The 19,039-nt window shown below is 55.6% G+C and overlaps 2 protein-coding genes across 2 annotated transcripts; one reads left to right on the forward strand and one right to left on the reverse strand.

Annotated features, from left to right (window-relative positions):
* Positions 1 to 33: 33 nt before the first annotated feature.
* Positions 34 to 9,117, reverse strand: LOC130607557 (BPI fold-containing family B member 4-like). Its single transcript, XM_057424752.1, has 16 exons — positions 8,865 to 9,117; positions 4,966 to 5,077; positions 4,636 to 4,707; positions 4,411 to 4,509; positions 3,996 to 4,206; positions 3,597 to 3,701; positions 3,403 to 3,525; positions 2,961 to 3,024; positions 2,366 to 2,426; positions 1,933 to 2,012; positions 1,251 to 1,436; positions 1,055 to 1,108; positions 809 to 979; positions 376 to 443; positions 199 to 241; positions 34 to 39 (listed from the first exon to the last, which is right to left on the reverse strand). Exons 1-16 carry the CDS (start codon positions 8,970 to 8,972, stop codon positions 34 to 36), a joined length of 1,563 nt encoding a protein of 520 aa, XP_057280735.1. The 5' UTR covers positions 8,973 to 9,117.
* Positions 9,118 to 13,165: 4,048 nt separating this feature from the next.
* BPIFB2 (BPI fold containing family B member 2) lies at positions 13,166 to 17,651 on the forward strand. The gene is made up of 15 exons (XM_057424753.1): positions 13,166 to 13,314; positions 13,558 to 13,657; positions 13,976 to 14,080; positions 14,239 to 14,376; positions 14,784 to 14,829; positions 15,031 to 15,091; positions 15,237 to 15,328; positions 15,425 to 15,601; positions 15,788 to 15,829; positions 15,909 to 16,073; positions 16,243 to 16,310; positions 16,733 to 16,778; positions 17,063 to 17,126; positions 17,225 to 17,301; positions 17,583 to 17,651. Exons 1-15 carry the CDS (start codon positions 13,206 to 13,208, stop codon positions 17,649 to 17,651), a joined length of 1,359 nt encoding a protein of 452 aa, XP_057280736.1. The 5' UTR covers positions 13,166 to 13,205.
* The last annotated feature ends 1,388 nt before the right edge of the window (positions 17,652 to 19,039 follow it).

A 19,039-nucleotide genomic window follows, 5' to 3' on the forward strand; every position in this document is an offset into this window, starting at 1 on the left:
GTGCAGTCAACAAGCAAGCACATACACCCAGTGTCACTGCTGTAGGGTACATGGGATGGACAGGATAGGCAGCAGCTGGCCTCTGCCATGAAGGAATATGAAGACTGAGGAACTGACATATTGGTTCTCCCTCCCTACACAGCCCATGGCCATTGAGTGCTTGTGGCCCTGCCTCCATCCAAAGCACCGTGCACTTACACTGAGAGGGTCGAGCCTCAGGGGTGTCCGTGTCAGGCTGATGCTACAAAAGACAGAAGCAAGGCAGAGTCGGGGTGCATCGGGGCCGCACTCCTTCACATCTCTACGTCTCCATCACCCTCCCAACCACTGGCACCTCCCACCAGGCTCTGCAGAGTCCCCAGAGCTCGGCTCTACCTGTCCAGCGCCAGGGAGGTTTGGAGCTTGCCGTCGGAGACTGATGGGGTGATGCTCAGAACGATGTCCTGAGATTGGAACAGTGGAAGAAATGAGGTTATCACCTGCGCAGCTCCAGCAATGAAAACTCACAGTGTGTATGAATAACCCATCCTGAGCAAAAATACCTGCCCAGGCCTAGAAATCACATTTTTTGGTGGATGGCATCGTGCATCTGTCCCCAGCGTTCATCCTTCCTGTCTCAATTTTGTATTATGCCTTAAACACTTCACTTGCGCTCAGTTCTGAGCAGTTCTAAAGCACTGGGCACCACCGTTTGCAAGATGAGGTGAATTCAAATGCACAAGGGCAGGACAAGCCCAGGGGACGCCAGAGAAGAGCCAGTGTCAGCCCTTGCCCTGACCCAGAGCAATCAGCCCCGGGAGCCACTCACCGCATCCAGGGAGAAGAGCAGCTTCTGGGCAGACTGCAGGGCAGGGCTGAGGACGTCGATGGAGGCTCTGAGGGTGGCGGTGGCTTTCCCATCCCTCACGGCCACCACTGGCTCGTTGGCCACCCGCACGTGCAGCTCCAGTGGCAGGGAGCCGGGGAGGACCTTGGCGAGCTGCAAGGGGCAGGGGGGTCAGGGCACGGGTCTGTGCACGGGGGGGTGGGAGGGGGGTGGAAGGAGGCGACTGACCTGGGGGATGAGCGGGAGAAGGGCGGACGTGGACAGCGAGATGCTATTGGGCACCTGCAGGAACAGCACCGATGACCAGGGGGGTCGTGCAAAGGGCTGGACCACGCAAAGACAAGCACCCATGGCGAGCACCCCTGGGACACCCCAGGCTGACCGGGACCCTGACCCAGCCCCAGAGAGGGGCACAGGGACCCACCATGGAGCTGGTGATGCTGCGGTTGAAGGCTCCCTGCTCCTGGGCCAGCTCCAGCAGGACACTGAGGGCACGCTGGGGCAGGCTGAGCCGAGGCGGGCGCCCGGTGACCAGCAGCAGGTTGGCAGTGAGCGGTGGTCCCTGCATGGTGGGGGCCCCCACTGCACCCTCCATGTCCCCGACAGGGAGCTGCAGGGGACAGAGCAGGGAGGGACGTTAGTGGAGCTCACAGTGGGCATCCTGCCCACCATGGACCTCGTGGAGAGGAGCACGTGGGGTTAATGGACTCTTTAATACAGGTAGGGATGCTTCGAATGCTCTAGCACAGGCCACAGCTTTCCCTTTGAAACACTGCCACATCTCCTGGTCAGAGAGACACAGCCCATATTGGCCTCACATGGTCCCTATCAGTGACACATCAAACTTCAAACCCGCTTATAAATGAATGCGCTTGTGAGCAGCGACCACTGCTCCTGGGCTCTGAACTGAGCTTTCCTGGTTAACAGCTATGAGAGAGCTGTAACTGTGTGGATTCAGCAGTGTCAGCCACGCGGGCTCCTGCTGCCCTCCAGGGTTAGCAAGTAAAAGGATAAGGTGGGGAGCAAGGCAAACCAGGCACCGTGCTGAGATGAACTACGCCAGCTCACCAAGCCAGGGGGTTTGGACAGGGAAACGGGGCACTTACGTTTAGATCCAGCTGGATGGTGTCAGCACCGAGGATGGAAAAGGTGGGCAGATCTCCCAGAGCCCCCAGCGGGAGCGCAGCTGTGGGACAGAGGGAGGAAAGCTGTTAAGCTGCAAAGGGAGGGGGATGCTCCCAAATCCCGTGGTCCCAAAAGATGTCTGGACTGACGGTGGCTCCTGCTCACAGCGTTCCCAGCTGGATGGGCTGCCAGAAAGCACAGGAATGGTGCTGCTGAAAGCAACGGTTCCTGAAGTGCTTTTCTGTGGGAAAAACTGTGCTGCTGCGCTGGGGTGAAGGCAACTGAAACCGGGCTTGAGCAGGGCTGGGAGCTGAGAATGTTGTTAAATATCTGTGTTTGCCCCAGGTAAAACCAACCAAGCCCGAGCGCGGGACCCCACACAGGAGGAGAGGACAAGGAGGGGGCAGCACTTACGGGTCCTGGAGCCGAGCAGCGAGCTCACCACACTGAGCCTGGTGTTGACGATGTTGCACCCCTGAGGAGGGAAAGGAGCATCAAAACCTGTGAGGGTGGTGGGACACAGGCACAGGGTGCCCGGAGAAGCTGTGGCTGCCCCATCCCTGGCAGTGCTCAAGGCCAGGTTGGACACAGGGGCTTGGAGCAAGCTGCTCCAGTGGAAGGGGTCCCTGCCCGTGGCAGGGGTTGGAGCTGGAGGAGCTTTAAGGTCCCTCCAGCCCAAACCAGTCCATGACTCTGTGAGCCATAACAGGGTGCATGATCACAACAAGGCAGTCTGCCTCTGCTGGGGTGCACAGGGTGGCAGGAGCCTCTGCAGGGCAGGGTTTGGTGGGACCCCGTTACTGCAGCGGCCCCTCTGAGCTGGGGGCTCTGGCTCCAGAGTTTGCTCGCTGTGACCCTAAGGCGGTGCAGTACCGGTGCCCATGGTGCCCATGGGCGTGAGGACGGGCTGACCCTGTGCTGAGCCTGCAGCTGTGCAAACAGCCGCTGCCATGGCACAGCCTGGACCTGCCTGTGCCGAGCTCACATGGAGGTCGCTCTGCAGCCTTACCATCTCCCGCAGGACATCAGCGAGGAGGCGTTTCAAAGCCTGATCCAGGACAGGCACTTTGGGACTGGGAACAGCAAAATAGGAAATAAAAGGTGATGTAGATTGATGGCTGGAAGATAAAAGGACTTTGCACAAGAGGAGGTTTCACCATCTTCAGTGCCATATTCATATTCAGTGCCAAAGTCAGTTACATATTCAGAGCCAAAACATTACCAAACCCCAGCCCTCTGAATCCGGCCCAGTGCTTGGTTGCCAGCACAACCCCCAAATACCCTTTCTTTAACCCAAACTTCAGAAGAAAGCTCAGCAGTTCCCCTCTGAGAGCAGCAGCCGGGGGGGCTCAGCCCCTGAGGAGGCATCAGCCCAAAAGCCCTGCCTGCAATCCCAGCAGCACCAAGGTTTCCCATCACCACCCATGACGGTACCTGATGCTGGTGCCTACCTCACACTGACGTTTATGTCAACAGTCTGGCATTCCTGGGTGCTCTGGGGAGCCGCCCACTTGTCCTGGACCAGCGCGCCCACATCTGCTTCCACCTGCACGCAGCGCGGCAAGCCCGGGATGCTGCACGGGGAGCAGAGCGCGGCTCAGGGACACGCCGCCCACCAGAGCCCCCCCCCATGGGCGCTCCCTACCTGGAGCTGTCTATGAGCATCCGGGTGTTGAAGTCCACCTGGTGCCCGAAGCCGGGCAGCGAGCGCAGGCTTATTCTGGGCAGGGTGTTGTTCACAATCCTCAGCCTGGGCGGTGGGACAGGGAGCGCGGCTGTGCAGCGATGCCCCAGCGCTGCGCCCGCTGCCAGAGCCACGACCGGGGATCCTCCCCCCCCGGGGCCAGTGGGGACCCCACCAGCCTGGAGCAGCTGGATGGCACCTACAGGAACTCCCAGCAGCTGAACCCTCCCTTATGGACCTGCCCCAGGAGGGGAGTGGGGCCCCACGTGTTAGGCAGCAGGCTCCAGAGCCTCCTTTCCCCAGCGTGGTCCAGACACCGGGAGGGCTGCGCAGGGACACCCGTCTCCCACTCTCACTCACCCTGCGAGGTCACCGTTTCCACCGAGATCACCGTTCCCACCAAGAAGATTGCCAACGAGACCATTTTTGCCAAGGAGACCACCTTCGCCAAGGAGAATATTAAGGACAGCATCAAGGAGACCATCAACAAGACCGTCTTTGCCAAGGAGACCATCAACAACACCATCTTTGCCAAGGAGACCTCCAAGGACACCATCTTTATCAAGGAGACCTCCAAGGACTCCATCTCCTCCAAGGACACCCCCAAGGAGACCATCTCCTCCGAGGAGACCATCTTGTCCAAGGACACCACCAAGGAGACCTTCTCCTCCAAGGAGACCATCTTGTCCAAGGACACCCCCAAGGAGACCTTCTCCTCCGAGGAGACCATCTTGCCCAAGGACACCACCAAGGAGACCTTCTCCTCCAAGGAGACCATCTTGTCCAAGGACACCGCCAAGGAGACCATCTCCTCCAAGGAGACCATCTTGTCCAAGGACACCGCCAAGGAGACCATCTCCTCCAAGGAGACCATCTTGCCCAAGGACACCACCGAGGAGGCCACCTCCTCCAAGGAGACCATTTCCTCCAAGGAGGCCACCAACAGCACCATCTTTTCCAAGGACTTTGCCAAGAGGACCATCTTTTCCAAGGAGACCACCGAGCAGGTTGCCACCAAGGAGACCACCTTTAAGTTTCCGGAGGTCGCGTTTGGCCAGAGAATCTTTAATATCTGAAAAACAAAGGATGGGAGGTCACGGGCTCAACACAAGCATCTGTGTCAGCCTGGCTGGTCCTTTCCTCTCCATTGTCCTGCAATAGGGCTGGTGGCCACTGTAAAGTACCTCAAGTGCCATCTCCAAAGGGCTTTATAAAGGCAAATTACCAGCATTACCTCTACTGCTGCACAAGTCTGGAGCAGCCTCTGATTTACTGAGCGTGGTCAAGAGATAGGAAGGGCAGGACTGGCCTCTCTTTTCCGTACACTTACCATCTACATCCATCTGGGGACCCAAGGGCATGATTCTAAATCCTTGCGAAGGGGACAGCAGGCTGCAGAGGAGGAAGACAGCCCAGAACGGAGCCATCTTCGGTCCTGGTAACTGGGAAGTGATCGATGTCAGTGCAGTGCTGGGGCACTGAGCACAGGCCATGGAGGGGGAAGAGGATTGTAGGAAAGAGAAAATCAGTTATAAAGTTCCAGCGTTGTTGACATTTCGGAGGGAGCTCCAACTTGGAGTAGCTTTTTATTTATAAAGAATCATAATGAACATCCCCATATCTATTTAAATGCAGATAGCACATAAGGGAAAGCAAGTGTGAGAGGTCTAATTCACTCTGGCTAAAAGCCTATCTCAGATAATAGAGTTATACCAAAAATCATTGAAATGAATATTTCTTATGAAGACCATGAAATCCCTTTTACTCTTCAAGGACGCAAATACCAAGAACATGCATGTCTGTTCTTGGGAAAAGCACAGTGAAAAGCCGACACACGCTTTCCTTGTTGGAGGGGAATTTAGGCAGGCAGCAGGCAGGAATGACAATGTCTGTTGAAAAGGCAACGCTCCCAAGTGAACGTGAAGGGTTCTTTGGGAAGCATTCAGGTTTGCAGAGCAGAAGCTAAGAGCATGATTTTGGAGGAACAAGCTCACCCTTACCTGACCAAGCTCAAGAGTGTGAAGCTCTCCAGCCGATGTCCCTGTCTTCTGAGAAGGACCCACACCAGGGATCTTCATATATAGAGCTTTCCATCAGGCAAGTGATGTCACTGAGGACATCCAGGGCAATTGGTGGGGAGCAAAACAAACAAGATATGGTTTCTGGTGATTTCCACTGCAAATATTTCCTTAGAGATGTTAGGAGTCAAGTAAATCATTGAGCAATGACCTGGAGGTGCAGAGCAGACTCAGCCAGCTCACCCCTGCCGGGTTTGGTACATCCTCCCTTTGGGCTTGCTGCTGTCAAGACGTGGACATGGCTGAAGGGTGGGGCCCTGGTAAAATGATTGGTTTTAAATAAAATTGAGGTTTTGACTGAAAAATGAGTCCGAAGGAGAGGTGGCCTCCCTGCCACACCACCCCATGCAGCAGTGTGCTGCAGCTCCGGGGTCTTCTGCCTCCACATCACAGCTCTGTCCAGGCCCCTGCCACTCAGATCTGTGGCCAGGGTTTTTCCAGTTGTGTCCCAGCTGATCCATCACAGCTCATTTACTGCAGGCTCACTTCCTAAATACCACCCGCTCACACAGAGCTGTGGAGCTGCTGCCCCGAGCTGCACCAGAGCAGCAGCTCTGCGACAGGACACAGAAAACCCTCTTCTGAGGACCACAAGCATAGGCCCCATGTGTGGATCACATCCCGATGTGCAGGGTCAATGAAAGCCATCCAGGGTGAAGGGGTGATGCATCAAGGGGACAGCGTGAACTCTTCACTCCCCTGATGTGCCCCTGAGGACAGGGGTGGGAGGGCTGCTCCCCAGCACTGGCAAATAATAGTCCAGAAAATGCTTGCTCGGAGTTAATATGTTCTGCAAACTTGGGAATCCGCATTTCCAGCAGATTAGCCAGCTTTGGTCACACACTGATTCCAGCTTTAAAGAACATCTCAGCTGAAGGCCAAGGAAGGGATGGCAAAGATGCCAAAGTAAAGGAGTTGTCACTCTCCTTGCAACCTGATCAGCCAGACACCGCAGGAGCACAAAGCCTTGCTGTCATGGCTAGATCATGACATTTGATAAGGTGGAAGTGGGTGTTAACAAGCTGGTATTATGTTATCATCCTTCCTGTATCAATTTATACTTTGGGCAGTCACTATAGAAACCTGAATTACCATAAAGACAGACCTAATAATGGTCAGCACACAGCAAAGGGGCATCTTGGCATGGTGGAGAATAGCTTCTGGGCAGTGACCTTTCAGGCACGACAATAACTTGGCCTCTCACCAGCTCTTGCTGAATGCAGAGGTCTCTGACAACAAAATATTATGGATAAACTGAAGCCGATTCCCATAAAGAGAATGACATCGTTGATGTCCAGGTCCTGATGACATTGAGATGTCCACGTCTCGCTAAAGCGACTTTCAAAGCCCCAGGAACACGAAGCCAAATCGCTGTGTGAGAACGGAAACACAGAGTAAAACCAGAACGGACTTGGTCAAAGGGAGAAGAATAGGACTGACGTGAACAGACACTGCTTTGGTGCTCACATCACCCGGGACCTGAGGGGTAAGGGCAGGCAGCAAGAGGGACATACATACCCTGAGAAGTGATGGAGGCCTTGACATGAGCAAGAGGGCAGCAGGCTCTGGCCAGGCAGAGGGAAATGTATGAACCCTGGCTGAGAAAGGAGCCTGCTCTGCTCTGCTGTTGATGGCATCATCCAGACGTGGCCCTTCTGCCCAAGGGAACCACCCCTTCGGGGACCCCTGAGCCAGGGCAGCCACAGTTTGCTCTTTCCTGCCTCTGGGACCATTAAGTGGGGGGAATGGTGCATTTCCCACTGCTGGGAGAGCTCCAGGGACTGTGCTGGTGCCTGCACACATCCCGCACCTCCACCAGCACCCGCGGGCATCAACCACCAGTCATTGCCAGCGCGGCTTCCCAGCCTGGGTAAGTGAAAAATCAACTCAGTGCCCCCGGAGGTTTCCAGGCTGGGGTTCTCCTGGGCACGCTGAGCACAGATTTTGATTCATGGTGTGCTGCTCTCACGGGAGCTCGGGCTCAAACTGTTCCATTGGTGACCAGCAAGAGCAGGCACAACCGGGGAAATGGCTTTGGAAAGCTGCTTGGCTTTGGCAGTGTTTGCAGTGGAATGAGGAGGGAAGGCTCCCCAGGCACCGGTCCTCGCGGGGAGCTGGCTTTATGGCCGCTTCCCTCGCTGCTTAGCAGTCCCGATGAGGACAGTCCCTTACACGCGCTGCGGAGCAGGAGCCTGCTGGGGCTGGCACACACAGGAAAACAAAGGGAGCGCTCAGAGCCTGCCTCATGCAGAGACCTTCCTGGGGACAGCCTCTTAGAAACAGTGATCTTCCCAAAGCTGCCCTCAATTCCTCACCAGCTCCTGCCACCGGGAGAAAACGTTCCAATCCTGCTGGCTCCATGAGATCAGGGTCGAAGCTGTTTATTGACCTCCTAATGACAGGTAATAATGCAGCAGTCAGGGAACTGTACGCCTGGGATCCATATCTGTGCTGCAGCTGATAAACCACGGTGCTGGGCTCCTCTGAGAGACAGAAACACACATGGAGATGTCTAAACACTCGGCTCTAAATCATGTGGAGAAGCACTAATCCCTTACAGGGCTGCAGACACGCTCTCACCTCTGACAGCACGGGAGCAGGGGGGTCCCTTCCTGCACCCCTCTCCTGGGGGGTGATGGGGTCTTTTTATTTCAGCTTGTGGAGTCGAACTATTGAGAAGTGAAGGAAAGAGGAAGCATCACCCTGGGCAGCCCAGCACCCTCCCTGCTCCCTCTGCAGCCATTGCTGCGGGTCTTGCAGGTTGAATAAACCTGCCTGGAGCTGAGCAGAACAAGGCCAGACCCCCCCAGCTGTCTGACTGAACCAGACCAACGCTGTGACATGTGGTAGGAGGCTGCAGGTCTGCCCTTCGACAAGCCTCCAGGAACAAGCGTGCTCAGCATCACAACCAGCTCTGCCCGAGCATCGCATCCCTCACCGCAGGCTGGGATGAGGAGGCTTTAGGCAGTGACAGTGCCTTCACTGTGCTTGTTGGCTGCGTAAAACCAGGAATTGCTCAAAATGCTCCCTTTCAGCAGCCTGCAGGCTCCTCTGTGTAGCAAAACTGTGAAACCCATTAAAGCTCAGTGAGGAGGAGGAGGAGGAGGAGGAGATGATCTCCAAGAAACGAAGGGAGGAGGATCAGACTTACCAGGCCTGACAGCACTTTCTGAAGGATGCTGTCCACAGTCTTGCTCCTGCCTTTGTATTGCAATCTGGGCAGAGGAAACACATCCACCGCTATGCACACAGCACTCATTATTTACTAGAGATCAAAAGGCAAGAAAGGCAAGTGCTAAACAAACCCATCTGGTGCGGGTTAGGACAAAACATGCCCAGTGTCTAATATAAGATGTTTTCCCTCTTCACAAACCTTTTCTCAAGAATGCCATCTTCTGGCTTTAAAGAGAGCTAAAGGTTTCCAAGCCTAAAAGAAGCTCTGATATCCCCAGAGTGCAGCACTCAAATGAGGACTGATGCCAAAGGGAACGTTCACAGAACAGCACAGCTGGAGCTGGCCTGAATTTGTCCGTAAAACATTCTGTTTTTCTTAGTGTCAAAAAAGGAACGGTGAAAAGTGTTTGTGTTCTGCAGGAAAGCAAACCTGGAGGCTGGCAGGTTCAACAGTGCTGCCACTGCCTCTTAGGGGCTATTGATACTGACAGAGCAGGGACGCTGTCCCCTGGGAGGTTGGTTTTCACTCTGATGGGGCAGCTCCTGGAGCAGAGCCTGGGGGTGCCCGTGGGGTCCTGCCACATCCAGCCACAGGCTTGCAGCCAGGGCAATGCCCATGATTCCTCCTGCAGAGCGGCTCAGAGCAAAGCCCAAAGCGGGACAATCCCCTGGAGTTCATCCCAGCAGCGTTCCCTGCAGGCAGCGGCTTCCTTCTCCCACCTCACCTTCTCCCAGCGATGCTCCTTTGGAGCATGAGGAGCTCCGAACCCAGTGAGAGCAGCAGCGATATCAGTGGGAGATGGAGACCTTTCACTCTGAGCCTGCAGAAGAACACAGGAAGAGGGCTGGGAAAACAGAGCTGGGAATAAGGAGCCCACAGCAGCCAGGTCGGGCTGCTTCCATCAGTCACTATCAGATATTGCCATCACCATCTTTAAAGTCCCCATTTAAGAGCACTGTTTAATTTAGAAACTTGCTTCTTCCCACCAAAATCACACCGCTTAATTCCGAAGAAAAATTGGGAAAAGAGTGTTTTGGGTTTCCGACACCTCCTGCTTTCCCCAGGGGGAAGCTGTGGGATGGAGGCCCCAGAGAGTCAGGGGTTTCCTCAGGATGTCACTGACAAACCCAGCACCCCCAGCCTGGAGAGCAAACCCCAGCGGTGCTGCAGAGCCGATGCCGCAGCCCCGGCACACAGGAGCAGGAGCCGATGCGCTTTGTTGCCTTTAAGTTATAGTTTCTCCATGTATCTGTGGACACAGCCATGCAGAAAATCACCGGCTTTAATATCACACTTGTTAGCGGGGAGTGATTCGTTTCTGCCTCCGGGCTGACACCTCCCAACCTTCTGCTGCTCTCCTTGGGTTTCAGGCTGGCGCTGCAGCTCATCGCTCAGCCCCACACGCCTTTGATGGATTGCGTGCTCTGCTTCCTTTTGGGAGCTTCCTCTGTCATTCTCTGCAGAGCATCTCTCCCCTTCGGAGCAAAGGAGGGTGCTGGAAGGTTTGCACAAGGTTTAGCTCAAAATCTCCCTGCGCCGGAGGGCGGGGGGACTCAGTGCTCCCCATCGTACCCTATAAAACATCCTTATTAACGTGTTCCCCTTCCAGCACACAGGCACCAGCAGGACCCTTCACACGCTGTGAATGGGGATAAGCATTAGGGTCACTGCATCACACTACAGGAAAGCAAGCAGGGCTCCGTGCAAGGCCAGCAGAGCCACACTGGCCAAAACAGAGCCGGAATGCACAAACAGCTCCCTGCCTGCGCTGGGGCTGGTGGCCCCCGCGGTGTCCTCCCCTCTCCCCTCCTGTTACTCACCCCAGGACCCGGCTCTGGGAGCTCCCCCCATGGGATCCTGCAGTAATGTGTTTCTTCTTCTCTTTTCTGTATAAGACATGTCATAAGGTTTAACCTGTCGTTACCTCCCTCCAGTGAGGCACTCGCTGTCTCTGCTCAGCCCAGACAGGGAGATTTACATCTTATCTAACAGGAGTGTCAGATTTACAGATAACTCCCAGTGAGGAAAGCATCATGCCAGAAAGACGCTTTTGTGTTGGTAGCTTGATCCATCATTATGCTGTAAGTTGACATCTAATTAAGCCTCCACAGGGATCACTGGGTCCAGAGCAGCTCTTGAGGAGGAGAAAATCTGCCTCTAATCACCACGGTGCAATCTCATCCCAGCAGCTTATCCCCAGCCCCTTGCACTGCTGTAAGTGGTAAGAACACTCCACTGGTAAAGCTCTGATACTGCTTGGGAAGAGCTGCTGATGTTACCTGGGCAGGAACAAGGCAGAGCAGGGTTGAACTTCCAACTGCTGCTCTAAAGCACAGTAAAGACATCTCCCAGAGACTTTGCTAGGTTGTGTCCATGTCCCTTCCCAAGTCGCAAATCGCCTTGGGACTCACCTGCAGGTCACAGCCTTCTCAATGGTAACACATGTCCTGACTCTAAATGGGCTGCACAGGTCAGTGTGGATGAGTAAGCCCTGCTCTCTCCTGCAGGCTGCTGGATGTGCATCTTCACACTGCCTTCAGTGGGAATGCACAACGTGCCTGAAACTCCGCTTCTGGTGTTCCTGTGCCATGCCAAGAGGGAAAGCAGCACAGCGCTCCGAACGTGTCAAGATGCACCTGGAACCAGCGCCCAATGACTTACTTCATCAGTGCACAAAGGACAATGGTTTCCTCCCCAAGCTCCAGGTGTTTCAACAAGCTCTGAACACCTCATCCCATTGCCAAGGGATCCGGACCAAAATGGGCAGCTCAGTCCTCTCCAAGACTGGTCATGCCTCAGAGCTGAGATCATGAGTACTGCGGGCAGGGGCGGTGTCAGAACACGGAGCACTGAGGAGAGCTGTGAGACCATGGAGGATGTGCTTACATGGCATTTGCAGGAGGTCCCTGCTCCATCCTCCAGGCCAAAACAAGGCAGGAGAACGTGATGGACCCCGAGCATGAGATGGAGCAGGACTCTGACCCCCTTCCATGACAGCTTTCCTGGCTTGTAGAGACATGATCAAAGAGGGTGAGCATCACTCACCACTTTTTCTACCACTCGTAACAAATATTGCCAGTGCCTTTGGATTGGGAATGGGTTGAGAGGAAGGAATGGCTGCACATGGGCCATCCCGGAGGTCACAGGAGACACCTTAAAAGAAGTTGATCCTCTGTCCGGTCTGAAACTCACTGAACACAACAAACACTCCTGTTGCATTCAACACTTACCCAGGCCTGGTGGGAATGGAGGGCACCCTTGATGGATCACCACGACCTCAGTGGGACACGTGCAGGTCTCATCCCTCTGGTCTGAGCTGCCCAGCCAGGACAGACACAAACCACAGCAGCTTCTTGCTCGTGTGGACATGGTGCTGGCTGCCCTGTGAGGAAAGCACGGCCACAGGGACATCTGCTTTCTAACAATGGTTGCTTTCTTGGCACCTCCACCCAGAGCCCTTTCTGTGTGCTCCCCTGTGACAGCAGATGGAGGCACGCTGCCCCAGCACCGGCTGTGCAGTACTTCACCTTGCTCGGGCAACAGCCAAAGTAATCAAATACGCAGGGAAACAATAAAAATGATGTATAAAACAAAGCGTCCTCCCCATGTCCCGGTTTCCAGCCCTCTGCCAGCTCCTGCCCCACCAGCCTCGTGTGTGAGGGTATATAACACCAGCACGATTCCCTGGTGTGGCCACAGCACGACACGGACCGAGTCAGAAGGATGGGAAGAACGGCCAGGAAAGGTAAAGAAGCTTTTGCAAACTGCATAGCTTGATGTGGGCAGTGCTTGCGCTTACCCTGGTGTGTCTCTGTAAGGTCAGCTCTCATCAAATCCACTTTCTGCAAAGGCTGATATACACACGAATGTTTTCTGCAGGCTAAGCTTTCTGAATTACTGGGGTTTTTAATATTGCACGAGCATTGCAGGCATGCTAAACAACTCCCAAAGGTTTTGCAGAGGGAGATAACACACTCACCTCTTTGTTCGATTTTACCTTCTCCATAACTTCCATTCATTCCTCAGCTCATTTCAGCTCCTCTTTATTCACCACTTTTATACAGCAGTGGGTCATTGTGAGCTCTTCAGCAGGCATGATACCGCTGCGAGCACCACTCCAGCGCACAGACTGGCAGGGGGTTTCAGGGCCGAGCCTTCTCACGGTGCTCTCAGATCCCAGGCAGCACGAGAGCCTGTGTTGTTATTGCACAAATGCTGCCAAGCTCAGGACCACAAACCTGACCCCAGCAGCGGATCCATGGCTCCGTGCTGCTCTCACCAGGCTGCTGTGGATGTTCTGCTCTTCCAGGCACCGGCATGGCGAATCTCCGCACCCTGAGCATCCTCCTGAGCCTCCTGGTCCCCGTGCACAGCACCCGGTCACCCGACTGCGGGGGCATCCTCACCCCCTTAGGACTGAGCTACTGTAAGTCCAGTCCCCTCTCAGCGGGGAGGGGAGGCAGCAGCATCGTTCAGTCCGATGATGAGACACCAAACACTGTCACCGCAAACTTCTGCCATTACTCAGCTCTCTTTCAACATCCTCTCTCTGTAGCTAGTACCAGGGGGGTTAGTAAGGGAAGGAAGCGTGTCGCCCCGTGGATTTCAGCCTGTCCATCTGCCCACAACCCCCCAGAGGCTCTCATAAAATATGTGCCCTGTTTCACAGTCGCTGAAGTTTCCAAGCCACACGCTGAGACAGTCCTCAGGCAGGACCTAATGGCTCCCACCGTTCCTGACCCGCTTGTCGGCTCCACGAAGCCCAGCAGGTGAGTCCGTGGCTCTGCCTTTGCTGCCATAGCCCTGCTTCATGCTGCTGGTCAGATGAATATCGTCCCAAAAGGCATTGTGCCAGTGAGGGCAAAAATGCTCCTGGAGACCAGCTCAGCTCTTTGCCAGAGAGGTTTAGAAATGAGCTCCTGGTTCCTCCACTGGGCTCTGAGGGCAGCAGCCCCAGTGCCACCCTGCGGCACCGATTTATCCATGGGCATCCCATGGACCTTTGGGGTTTGCCCGCTATGAGAGCAGGCAGGGACTGCCCACCAGGCCGGGCTGCTCTCCTGACACCTTCCTTTCTGCTCCAGCAGGACCCAAATCAGCTCTGTCAAAGTCACTGAGCTGTCTCTGTCGCTCGTCCCCGACTCCGGGCTGCGGCTGAGCGTCGATGTGGACCTGGGCATCACACCCGCCCCGTGAGTGCTGGGGCTCATGCTCCTGTCTGGAGCAATGGGGCTACATCCAGCTCCTGACATCTGCCTGCAGGAGCGGGGGGGCTGAGGTGAGTGGGACCAGAATCAGGACCAGGATCAGCCCCTGTGCTCCAGCCTCTGCTTCTCCTCCGCTGGCACAGCTCGACCACCAAGGTGATGAGACTGTCCATCCGGGCGAACCTCCACGTGGAAATGAACCCCGAAGGGAACCTGGAGGTGGTGACCTCTGCCTGCAAACCCACCATGGAGGAGGTGCAGAGCACTGAGGAGACGGAGAGGTCAATCCTGTGGTTTTCCTTGTTATGGGATCTGGGTAACGGGGGACAAGAGGAAACTGAGGCATGAGAGTTTCTAGGCAGGAAGGTGACTTTGACTGAGAGCTGCTCACAAAGGTTAGAACAAAAGCTTTGTTCTGCTTCCAGGGTTGGTTTTCCCCATTTCAAGAGAGTTCCATTCTCTCGTAAGGGATCTTTAGAGCAGAGCAGCAGCCACATTTGTAACACAAGTCCAACAGCAGTTCTTCAGTGTTTTAGGATTCTGAACTGTATTTGCAGCTTAACTAGATAAGAAAGTAGTGGTAATAACACCTCTGGTTGCCTTTTGGTCCAGATAAAAGACTCACCTGCCCTTGACTCACCTGAGCTGGGGCTCACCTAACTTCTTCCATTCTGTTGTTTTCATCCAGCAAGTCCTCCAGTTCAGAGCTGGACAAGGAGATTAACGTCGATAAGGTAAGAGAAGGCTGTGAGGCAGGAGAAGACAAAGTTGTGCAGGTCTGTAGGAACGAGAGCACTTTCAGTCAGGCCAGTGCACTGCCCCATGCTCCTGAATGCTTCCATCCCCGTCTCCAGGCTGCCAGCTGATGGGGACACCCCGTGCCAGCAGACTCCTGTGTTCATCTACCAGTTCTCTTCTTGTTCTTTATGCCACAGGTTTGCCTGGAAGTCTCCAAACTGCTGCTTTCCCCGAATGAAGAGCTGATCTCTCTGACAGGTGAGCGTTGGGCTTTCACTCTTGATACGGACTAAAGGCTTTGGGGGTCATTCTGGAGCAGCTCACAAGATGGAGCAGGCCCATGCAGGCACTTCCCACCACCTTCGCCTCCTCTTCCTGAGCATCCCTTATGCTCGGTTTGCAGCTCAGTTCCCCTTCACACCGAGCTGCCAGCTCCAGTACCTGCCCCTGGCTGCACCCATGTTCTCCGAGCAGGGAATCACCATATCCCTGCAGGTAAACCCTCACTTCCCAGCACTCACAGCCCAGCTCCCAGGGCTACGTGCCCTGAGACACCTCAGACTCCTTTTCTCCTTGCCCATGTCCCTGCAGACGACTTTCCAGGTGGCAGGAATGGCGATCCCGCTGCCAGTCAGCCCCGTGCCCTTCAACATGCCCGAGCTGGCCAGCTCCAGCCCCGCTCACCTCACCCTGGCTTTCTCTGAGCACTTCTTCACCAGCCTCTTCTTTGCCCTGGAGATGGCAGGGGCCTTCAACATGACCATCCTGGTGAGTAGAGCAGAGAGCAGGGAGCAGCAGGCACACATGGGAGGGACAGCCCTGGCCCAGGAACGGGCTGGGGGAGCCGTGCACCCTGCAAAGAAACGGGAACCACTCTGAGCACCCATGGGAGCTGGGCAGTGCTGGCTGCGAGCCCTGGGGCTCGGTCAGCCACAGGCTGTGTTTGCCTTGCAGAGCCCGCTGACCACCGCCACCCTGGCACCCAAGATCGCCCAGGTTGGTTGCGGTCGCACCGAGAGGCACGGCCCCGGCTCGGGCAGTGCCCCCGGGCACCGGTAACCCCCCTGCCCCGCAGATGGGCTCCCTGTTCCCGGAGGACCGGCCGGTGGTGCTGCAAGCCGTGTTCAGGAGCTCCACGCGGGTGGTGCTGGAGGAGGGCAAGGCAGCCCTGAAGCTCTTCCTCACCGTCCACGTCGGGGCAGGATCGCCGGCATTCCAGAGCTTCCTGAGCGTGAACGTGGTGAGCGTGCCCTGCGAGCCACAGCTGCGCTTGCCTCCGATGCAGGGAGCAGGGTGCGAGGAGCTCATCGCAGGCGGCAGCGCACGATGGGCTCAGCGCAGCCCAGTGCCCAAAGCTGAAGCAGGAGCGTTGGATCCCTCTGATCCTTGCCTCTCTTTTTCCCATGCAGGATATGTCTGCAGGACTCCTCCTCAGCGTCACCAACACGAGGATGATAATCTCTGCACCGGTGATAGAGTAATGAACCCTGCTATGCTCCGAGTGCTTGAAGGGGATGTGTCCCACTCGTAAAGGGAAAGGAGAGGCAAAATGATCCAGGGAACTTCTTAGCTTACGTGGTTTGGGCACTGCAGAGGTAGCTCTGTCCTGAGGGGACCAGTGAGACTTCAGTTTCACTGTGATTAAAGTGCAGCATGCTGCATCCCAGCCCGCTCACCCCAGCCCATGGCACATCAGCAGCACCCCAGAAGGCTGCTCAGGCTGAATCCTTGGGGACAAAACCTCCCTAGACCCTCACTGCCGTGCCCAGGGGAAGTCAGGCTCCAGCCGCCTGCTCAGGCACTACCCAGACACCGAGCCCCTGGCCCTGCCCTCACCCGTGGTCCCTGGGGGAAGTCGTTGCTCACTACAAGCATCTCCTGCTCCACTCTGTTTTCCAGGAACGTTGAGCTCAGCCTGGCTGCCTCCGACGTGGGCCCCGTGCCGGTAGGTGCCCTGCACCCCCCAAGTGACTGAGCTCAGCCACAGCCCCTCCTTGCCCTCTGCTGCACCCACTTAGTGAATGCACCTTAGCATCGTCTTCTAACAGCCTGGTCCTGCACCTCCCAGCTTAGGCGGTCCTAAACCGTCCTGAGCAGTGGTTATCAGCAGGGGAACGCTGACTTTGGTGCTGGCCTCACCTGTGAGCACCAGGACCCCCCCTCCGCTGGTCCTGGCCCCCCTCCTGCTTTAGCCACTCTGTGAGCTGACCATGGACTTCCCTTTGGCAGGATGCCTTACTGGAGGAGCTCTTCTTGCCCACGATCCGTACGGAGGTACCAGCTCAGATCAATGGTGAGGAGCCGGGAGTCCTGTGTGGTGCTGCCCCATGGGATGCGCAACCAGGACGAAGGCAGCACCCAGCTGGCTCCTTTCCCTCTGTTTTTTCCTAGTGGTCCTGAGCGAAGGCTTGGTCCTGCCCCACATCTCCAGCTTCACCTACACCGACATCAACGTCGTGATTCACAAGGTAAGAAATAAGACCTTTAAAGTGCTCCTGCTGTGTCTGATTTAAGGGGAGCCTGGGAGCAATGCTCACCTCCTGGTGCCAGAATAAATCAGAGCCCGCTCCTCCAGCCCTGCTCACCCACAGAACCAAGCCTCCTCACCTCACACAGGCAGAGCTCCTCTCCAGCCCCCCGACAGCAGCAGGGGCTGTGCTGGAGGGGCTGCTGGCCCATGGGGAGCCCTGAGCAGGCTCTTGAGAGCCACCCCAGCACCTTGCTCAGCCCCCGTTCTCCCCTTGCCTAGGACTACGTCTTGGTGCCCTGCAACCTGCAGCTCCAGGCGAGGACTGGAACACAGACCACTGTGGGCTGACATCTGAAGCAAAACGGGGGCCGAGCTGTGGACTCCTGCATCACACTTACTTTGTGTTTTGGCGCTGCTTGAAATGCTGAGAATCTCCTTCCTCGCCTTACTAGAACAGCACTTTTTCGTCTCTAGGACGATAACAGCATTGCACTAGCACCTTTTCCTTCCAGTCCCGCTCTTGGTGTGACAGTTGCACAAAGAGGATGGATTATAATTGTGTTCCATGCTTTAATTAAACATTTCTCTTTAATACTGCACTTTCCGGTGTGTCTATTGATCCACCCCCCCGACCGTTTGTACCTGGAGACAGATGAGATTGCTCTTGCTAAGAACTGGTACCAGTACAGATGGCCAGCCCTTACATTTAATTAAGGGAGCATGAACATTCCACCAATTTATAAGGACGCAAACCAGCCTCTTACTGCAGAGCGACACGGCCCCTACCAACAAGAGATCCCTCATCTGCTCTCCTCCATCCCTGTTGTTACTATGGGAACGTTGCGGCTGGTGCCTCTCCCTGGCTCAGGAAGGAGGAGAAAAATAATAACAATAAACCAGCTCTGTCTGCACAATGGGCTCTAATTCTGGAGCCGAGGAACGCTCCCTGCTCCAAAGTGCACTTTGACAGCGCTCGGCACGGAGCCAATGCCCACGGAAACGTGGCTGCCCCGCACAGACCGTGCCGGGCGCCCACCCACGGGAGCCTCTGTCCATGCTGGGATGCTCCCTCCTACTGCCCAGACCCAGCTCAGGAAAAAGGGGGGAAAAGCCCCACAACAGCCTTGGATGCCCTTGAGGGACAGAGGGGCTGGTCAGGGGGCTGCACCCCTCATGAGCTCTCTGATAACAACACTTCACACAGCACCGCAGCCGTGAACCCACGTTACACGTCCATCTGCTTGCACTCACAACAGCTATTACCCATCATTTCTAGCCTCTGAGAAGCACTTCAAACCCTCGTATTTCAGTGGCTCAGAAATAGGAGAGCAAACAAAACAAGCCAGGTTGATTTATTGCAAGGAGTAAAAAACCCCGAAGGTTTATATGCCCAGCTTGGGGACCTGACTAATGATTTGAATGGCCAAGGTTGGCAATAGTGGGAACTGCTCCTAATAAAAGTTCCCTGGTAGAGCTGCAACCATTATTCTTTGACTAATATATCTTAAACCAGGTTCCCAAAAGGAATAAGCTGCAGCAGTGAAAAGATGTATTCATTGCCAGTGGGTATTCTGGCTGAGGGCTTAACTGCATGGTTCTGCACCTTCAGCGTGGGGTCACGGGAGCTGCACCCCCGCTCCCAGCACCTATGTGGGTCAGCCGCAGGTGTGGGGCAGAGCTGGGTTTCACTGGAGAGCTGGGTCCTCCGCTTGTCCCCCCAGTTCACTGAGCCTCCA

Source organism: Pezoporus wallicus, unplaced genomic scaffold, assembly GCF_028554395.1.
Source record: "Pezoporus wallicus isolate ANWC-B61680 ecotype Strahan unplaced genomic scaffold, APGP_CSIRO_Pwel_v1 contig_13737, whole genome shotgun sequence".
NCBI classification, from domain to species: domain Eukaryota; kingdom Metazoa; phylum Chordata; class Aves; order Psittaciformes; family Psittacidae; genus Pezoporus; species Pezoporus wallicus.

Bases quoted from the DNA above. Each gene is read 5' to 3' on its own strand.
- LOC130607557 (XM_057424752.1), bottom strand. From the start codon at position 8,972: ATGAGTGCTGTGTGCATAGCGGTGGATGTGTTTCCTCTGCCCAGATTG. The intron at 5,078-8,864 runs GTAAGTCTGATC...ATCACTTCCCAG, and splicing joins AGAAAGTGCTGTCAGGCCTG to TTACCAGGACCGAAGATGGC. The intron at 4,207-4,410 runs GTCTCCTTGGAG...GAGTCCTTGGAG, and splicing joins CGGTGTCCTTGGACAAGATG to GTCTCCTTGATAAAGATGGT.
- BPIFB2 (XM_057424753.1), top strand. From the start codon at position 13,206: ATGGCGAATCTCCGCACCCTGAGCATCCTCCTGAGCCTCCTGGTCCCC. The intron at 13,658-13,975 runs GTGAGTCCGTGG...CTGCTCCAGCAG, and splicing joins GGCTCCACGAAGCCCAGCAG to GACCCAAATCAGCTCTGTCA. The intron at 14,081-14,238 runs GTGAGTGCTGGG...CCGCTGGCACAG, and splicing joins CTGGGCATCACACCCGCCCC to CTCGACCACCAAGGTGATGA.